This window comes from Gavialis gangeticus, unplaced genomic scaffold (assembly GCF_001723915.1).
Source record: "Gavialis gangeticus isolate Ggan-Ray unplaced genomic scaffold, GavGan_comp1, whole genome shotgun sequence".
NCBI lineage: Eukaryota > Metazoa > Chordata > Crocodylia > Gavialidae > Gavialis > Gavialis gangeticus.
This window is the reverse complement of record NW_017729032.1, coordinates 29236396-29243986: the sequence shown is the minus strand read 5'-3', so window position 1 is coordinate 29243986 and position 7591 is coordinate 29236396. Positions and strand designations below refer to the sequence as shown.

General features: G+C 42.4%; 1 protein-coding gene across 1 annotated transcript in view; it reads left to right on the top strand.

Annotated features, from left to right (window-relative positions):
* The window catches only part of LOC109302213 (matrix metalloproteinase-27-like), a 24057-nt gene extending 19685 nt beyond the window's left edge, over window positions 1-4372 (top strand). The window contains exons 6-9 of the mRNA XM_019523779.1: window positions 871-1001; window positions 3600-3705; window positions 3943-4046; window positions 4272-4372. Of these exons, the coding sequence (XP_019379324.1) occupies window positions 871-1001; window positions 3600-3705; window positions 3943-4046; window positions 4272-4372 (442 nt within the window). The remainder of the gene's footprint in view (window positions 1-870; window positions 1002-3599; window positions 3706-3942; window positions 4047-4271) is intronic.
* Window positions 4373-7591: the final 3219 nt, after the last annotated feature.

Here is a 7591-nt window from a genome sequence, read left to right as displayed (position 1 = left end):
CTGACATCCCTCCACACCCCATATAATATACAAGTAAGACTGCATTATGCAGCTACTATGCAATCACTTCTACATATACAGCACAAACCCACACAAATCAGGACAAAAAATATATTTTTTTAATTAAATTAAAATATATTATTATGGGTGTTTGAGTTTTAGTATATAATTTGGGTTTTTTCCCCTAAGATGGCAAACCCTCTTCCCCAAAGGAATACTTCCACGGGCAAGGAGAAGGACTTCCTGTGGCAAAGGTCAGAGGTTAGGGGGTGGAACTTCTGGTACCAAGATGGCTACCAAGGAGGTGGGGGCACCTGTGAAGGGGCGGGGCTACCTATGAGGTCCTCAACAACTTGCCAAAACTCAGTAAGCGGCCCTCTGCCTGAAATAATTGCCCGCCCCTTAGCTAACAAGATACATTTGCTAAGGTATTGTCATCTTTATTGCCATATAATTGGGCCAAATTCTGTTCTTAGTTACATCTGTGCAAGCAACGCAGATGGGTTTCATAGGTTACAAAATCAGTCAGGTCCATTTTTGAACCTGACTTCTACCTATATTAGAACGTGGCACAGGAGTTGCCCAAATCCTTCTGTTTCTAATTTATAGCCTTAACCATTTGGTATCTCTGAAAACTGGAATTCTAGAAGCAGGCAGTCCATTTGGATTTTAGTAAGAAGTGACAAAATCTTACCCCCCACTGTAGCAATCATTTCACTGTCCAACAAAGCAAAATTGCTTGATTAGTACAATTCAGCTAGATTCCACTTATTAGAAAAGGGTTTTAAGACACATTGCTATTTATATTGTCATTAATCTATATAAATATCTGTGGGTTTTATTATTTACTATGAAAACTATCATATACAGGCATTTATGGAGAGTCTATCCTGATACCTTTGAAGTTGAACTTGAATTAATTTCTACATTCTTGCCCTTTCTTCCATTTGGTATTCAAGGTGCTTATGAAAATACTAAAGATCAGACACTATTTTTCAAAGGTAAAGCATTTTATTTGCTCTAAATTTTTCATAAAATATAACTTTTAAAAAAAGGAGAGCAGAGTGGATGGATGTGTGAGAAATTCACTTGCTATATAGTATCACCAGTTACAGGACTTTACTTCCTCTGACTCCTGTGTTCAGCAGAGGTCTCACAGTGGTGGCAGCCAGGGCAGCACTGGCTATAGCACACTGAGGTTGCAGCTGTTTGCCTACCCCCAAAAGCCAGAGGGGTATGGCTTCAATTGTCCCAGTACTGGGGTTCAAAGAGCATTCAGAACAAATAAATCTGACTTACACTTGGAAAATCAAGGTAACATGGAATGAAACAGTCTGTCCTTAATTTTCCCTTATTTAGCTGAATTGTATTGAATTCATAGCACATTTCAGATTAATCCTGCTTGTCTAATTGCTGTGAATTAATTTTGATGCTCAATTTTGATGCTCAAATACCAGAGGAAATAAAATAAACAAACAGATATATTTAGGCAGATGGCACACTATTTATGAGAGTAGTTCCTTATGTAGAGTTGGCAATAAGTAGGGAGCATCATGTGAGCCAAAGATGTTGGGGGGTTTTCTAAAATTTACAATACATTTCCTTAGTGTGATGATAAAATCAGGCATACAATATTAGCTAAGTTTTTAACTGTCTATACTTCTCTCTGCTTTGATTGCAATGTGTTTGGTGAGAGCCCTTACACTGATATTTTACAGTCATTGTCACAAGGCAAATGCATTAGCAGTCCAGCTGGTTATTTTTAAGGCAGCAGTAAAGCAGCAATTATATTTTTTTTCAAGCCCTAAACTCATCTTTATGTTATACTGGCTGTTCTTCAAGTGATGGAGGATTGGATTTGTCAGTAATGTTCCTCATATGACATAACAGAGTACTTGAAACACAAGCGAAGAAGCAAGGTAACTGGATGTGGTTGCCCTCCATCTCTCTTGATGAAGCCGGGCCACTGTGATTATAAGTACTCTTAAACTCTGTTATCCCAGCATTACATCCAGATTGGTGGTTAGTGTACTCTCCTGGGAGGTGGGAGAGAGGTGTTTAAACCCCTGGCATGAGGCCCAATCCAGCACACAGGGCTGACCCCATGTGCCAGATTTGGCCCAGACAAAACAGTGCCGCAAATCAGATTGGGCCCTGGCTCTAACCCCATATGCCAGATCAGGCTCTACCAGATAAAGTCTGTGTGCCAGATCAGGTCCCAATCACAGGTACCAGACTGGGCCAAGACACTGGATCTGACCTGTGGACCAATTCCTCACTACTCATCTGGCCCACAGGGCTGAAAGGCTGGGCACTACTTCTCTAGGCCAGGGGTTTCCAACCTTTTTAAATAAATGTACTCCTTCTGTCTCAAGTTTCAGTTCATGTAGCCCTTTATATTAAAATTATTTGTGGGGGCTGAGCACATACATATATGTGTATGTGCACCCCCTTGTCCCTCAGCAGGCTAGTCTGTGGGGGAGAAGGAAGGGCCTTGGTGGGGGCAGATCAAGGCCCCTGCAGTGAAGTAGGGAGTGGATCAGGGCAGGGGCTGGGGTGAATGGGGCCCTGACCAGGCTGGGTTGTGGGACAATCAGAGCCTGGGAGGCTTGTCTAGGAGCAAGGGGGGTGGGGGAGGGCAGCTCCTGCTGCTGTGCACACTCTGGCAGAGGCCTGGGGGGCACATGCTCCACCCCCCCCCCAATCTGTGTATAGGGTGGTGACAGCAACCATTGCATGCTGGGCTTTGCGTGCCACTGCAGCTGCCCTAGGAGTGGTTTGATGCCATGTACATCCCACCACCAGATGGGCAGGGGGCGCAGCACAGCCCAGGAGTGGCAGGCATATGGTGTCGCACCACTCCCAGGGTAGCTGCAGTGGAGCACAAAGACCAGTGTGCAGCAGCAACCGTTTCCACCCTGCACACAGATCGGCGGGGGCACATGCCCCCCAGGCCTCTGCCAGGATGCACAGAGTGGTGGGAGCCCCCCCCCCCACATATCCCTACGACCTTTTTAAGTACCCCTCAGAGTACGCATACTCCCAGTTAACAACCAGTGCTCTAAACTATTATACAGAGTGGCAACACCATGTCCACTACTTCAGTGAAAGTGATTGTGACTTCTGGGTTTGTTCTAGTTTCAGTTATATGGATGTGCAGCAGGTGTGCTCTGGGATGCCTAGTCCGTAGTGATAGGGCCATAATGCCTAGTCCTGCCGAGATGGAAACAGTTGTGAGGTGCACAGAAGCAGAGTCCCAGCCACCTATGGAACTTTAGTGGCAGAAACTGAGGCCTCTCATGTACCTAAGTATTAGGCAGGAATCAGATTCCTGGATTTAAGTACCAAAGGGCCTCATTAAATAACACAGTTCTCCACTGTAGTGTACATTGTGTTTGTATACCAGATTAAATTAGGATCCAGAGTAGACAACCAGTTAGTCACAGTAGGCAGAATTTTAACGTTTTGCCAGTAGGTGGTAGGGAAGCCTATCGCAAATGGCCACCTCCAGATAACTCCACAGACACATGACACTGCCACCAATATAGCTGACAAAAATGTGGTTTTAGCTGATAACAGTGCCTCTAACTCTCCCTTAGGTAATTCTACCTCGAATTCAAGTACGCTGCACCAGGGTAGGGAGATATTGCATGTGCCTACTCCCAGTTTCTACAAGGTAGAAAGGCTGATTAAACTGATCACATGGTGCATTCAAACCCTAACTTCTACATCAGTGCCTACATGCTTTTATAGATCTGGGTCTAATGCCAAAATCCTTCAATGAATTATGCACATGTGAAGGTTATCTGCTTATACACTATGAACAGTCCCAGTGAAGTCAATCAGATGCCATACTAAGGATAAAGTTAAGCATATGGTTACATCTTTTCAGGATTGAAATTTAAACACTTAAAAAACATTACATCCTACTGTATCATTCAGGTATGATGAAAACAGTCAAACTATGGAAAGAGGTTATCCACGAAGACTAGTAGATGGCTTTCCAGGAGTTGGCAGTAAAGTTGATGCTGTTTTCCAGTATAAAGGTAAGTGAATTAAGATTTAAATACATTTAATTCTCTGGAAGAATTCTGAAAAATTAAAGATGTTATTAATGTTATTATTAATATTTACTGTTCCAAAAGCAAAAATTAACTAGAGCTGTTCTGTGTGTATTTTGAAGCTATTTTGCTTGTTTCCAGCATTATGTGTTAAAATGAAACTACAAATAACGTGCACAATATAATTATTCAACTTCTTATTATTTCCAGGACTCCTTTACTTTTTCTATAGATCAAAGCAGTGGGAATTCAACCCTAATACTAACAATGTTGTTCGTGAGCTGAAGAGCAACAGCTGGTTTCACTGTTAAGATCATTAAACATTACCATATGCAAACCAAGAGAAAAATGTATCTAACTTTCTATGAGCTCACCCATCACTATATTCTCTGAGTGTCTGGTGTATTCAGCCAGCTGTTCTTTCATTCATATCTCCACATCTGAGTACATAGTATAGTTATGCCATGCCCTGCAGTCAAAGCAGAGTATAACCTTCCATATATTTTCCTAATTGTGAGCAGTGGTGCCCAAGCACTCCAGCCTCTAGGGTGCCAGCTCTTGGGGCCAGACAGTCCTTAGTATGTCCCACACATAGGGCATACCCCTCAACTTTCCTGCCATGCCTTGATCTTGTGAGATTGAGAGAGAGTCCTTGGTCATGTGCAGGTACTCCTACGAGCAGAGCGTATCGATGGTTTTCAGGGCTCCTCCTCCCCTTTGCACCATGTCCACATGCCAACCAGGTCTTATTAGGGTTCAGACCACAGTTCTTCGCACAGGAGGGTCCTGTACTAGCAATGCAGGTAGTAAACAACTCAGTTTACTGCATTCAACAAAGGTTCGTGAGGCCCATAAGCTAAAGACTTCAACTGAGTCCCCTCAAATCAACAAAAGATTTATATGATCCTGTGGTAGCTCAAAGGTAGATCATTCTGGGTCTTCTGCTGAGTGTGATTCATTAATTTCCTCTAGGCAGAATTGAACTCAAGCCTTTGATAAACAAATAGTTCATACATGTCCCAATAAATTAATTTCTGGATCCCTCTGCACCATCTGGCAGAAGCAATTCATTTGACCCCTCAGGGAACCAAATACATCAAGTCCACATAGAATAAATAGTTCACATGAGTATTAAATAATTCATTGACCCAAACTCATTAATTCAAATCAACTAGCATTGGACTGAGTGAATGAGTCCCAAGCACTCCTCAGTAATGCATGTCTGTTGACTCTGCAACTCCTCCTGGCAAAGCAGCAATCGCTGGGGCTTCTCCCATACTAAGCCTTGTTCGTTCCTTTCCAAAGTTTGGACCTTTGAGGCTGAAGACTCCTCTGAGCCTCCAGTCTGGTGAGCTGATTCCTTTACCCACTCACAGTGTCCCTGTTAGGGCTTTGCTGCCGCTGGGCTCCAAACCCTGCCTTCCACCTTCCTGAAGCCCTCCTCCTGCTGGCATGGGAAGCTCACTTAACGATGTCTGCACCAACACGCCAGTCAATCCTCAGTCAACAAGAGCTTGTGAACCAGGGCTGCCACTGCACATGTGGCTCTCCTCAGTGAAAATTTCAATAGATCCTAGAGTCTGGTGTAATTAGGAGTACATGAGGTCAATGACAAAGATCTTTTTTTTTTAAATCTCAAAACAACCTATACTCCTGAAGATCAAATATTTCACCTCTGAGGCAATGAAGGTGAAAAGAAACATAGGTATTTCCAGACTGGTTAAATGCAAGCTCCTATTGCAATTTATCTAGAAATGAGTTGAAATGGCCAATATTTGCTAGCTGATCCCTGTTTTGCTTAAACTCTAGAATGGGCATTGCTTCACCATTCACTAATGATCTCAGAAGGACCTTGGTTTGATTATTAGTGCATCTGGAAAGATATCAACATATAGGTAAAAGTGCAGACAGTGTAGGAGGTGTCTAGGGTGCATAAAGTTACTCAGCTTTTATCACTGTTTCCAATGACCCACTTTGACTCGTATCTATTATACCAGAAATTTAATTAAAGACTATCTAGAGGGCACAGCTTCAGGAAATCTTTACGGAAGCTGCCAAGAAAGGAACACCCTAACATTTACAAGCAGAGGCAAAGCTATTCTCTGCTGCCAATTTGCAGCCTGCCATGATCACATATTAAAACAGTATTTAGTGACTGCAACAAAAGGATTGCAACAAATCATTAACCCCAAAAGGAAATTATTCAACACCCTATATAATATGGGCTGAGTTCCCCTCCTTCAATAATAAATAATAATTCAAGAAGTTCTGAAAGTTACATCTGACAAGAAGGACCGTCCCGGGGGCGGGGGGAGGGGTGTGAATTGGGGTGACTGCCCCAGGCCCCGCGCTTTAGGGGGCCTCGTGGAGCCAGGTGTAGCAGTAGTGGTGTGGAGCTGGGTGGAGCAGTGGCTCCGCATCCAGGTACTCACTATCCCGACACTCACTGTCCAGGACAATGGGATCAGAGTGGGGGCAGGGCCCCGCATGAGCTGATTTGCCCCGGGCCCCACAACCTGCATGGGTCGCCTCAGGTGACAAGTTACAAGTTTCTTGCAACCACCATGTCCATAACTCTCACAGTTGAAACATTGTTTGATTGTTTAAATAAATCCTTTGCCTAAGGAGTGGTTTGTCATCAAAAGATAAGCAATTATTCACTTTGTCTGGCTTGCAACTATTGCGTGTCTTGCGGTTATGATGTTAAACAAACACAGAATATTTTCATGTGTAACCTACAAAGGAAAAAAACGAGCAAGTTTTCTTTTATCTTGATGCATATAGAAGATCTGAGAGATCATTCTCAACAGAAAAAGGCTCAATTTTACCATACGGAGTGAAACTTCCTATGCCTGATGAAGGGTGACTGAACCCGGAACTTGCTAAAGAACTTTTTTCCAACTACTCGGTTGGTCTAATAAAACATATCACATCTACCTAAAGAACCTTGCCTGCCAGTTTTACCATAGCTATCAGCACTGGCAGTTTTTGTTTTCTCTGTAGTTGCTGGATATTCTCTTGAAGGAATAGAAAACTGAAACGGCAGCTTCATCAGTGCCTTTAATTGAGGAACTGAGTCTTTACCAGAGACACTTCTTTCCAACTCTTTGCCATGTACTTAAGTTAAAAAAACATAATGAAAAGCAAGTTTTTAAAGAGCCTGACTTAAATCCCAAGTTTCACATCCTACTGATGTATGACCAGCATTTGGAATGAAAGACTGGGTAGAAAAGCTATGTAAAAATAAAGAGAAACTTGTAACTTGTCACATGTAACTTTCAAAACTTCTTGAATCACAAGGAAAAACAGGCCATTCTTTCCTTTAACAGGTCATATTTAATGTTAGTTTTAATATGTATGTGTTAAAGAGATAATACAATGGAAATTAAAATACTATAGGCAAGATTATGTATCCTAAGGTCATGTGTTTTTCACATATACAATTGTGTGATAATCATGCTCAAGGACAAAATATTACTCTCTTACTCAGTAATGCAAATAGCCTATTATGCAGCTGTGTAATGTTTCCA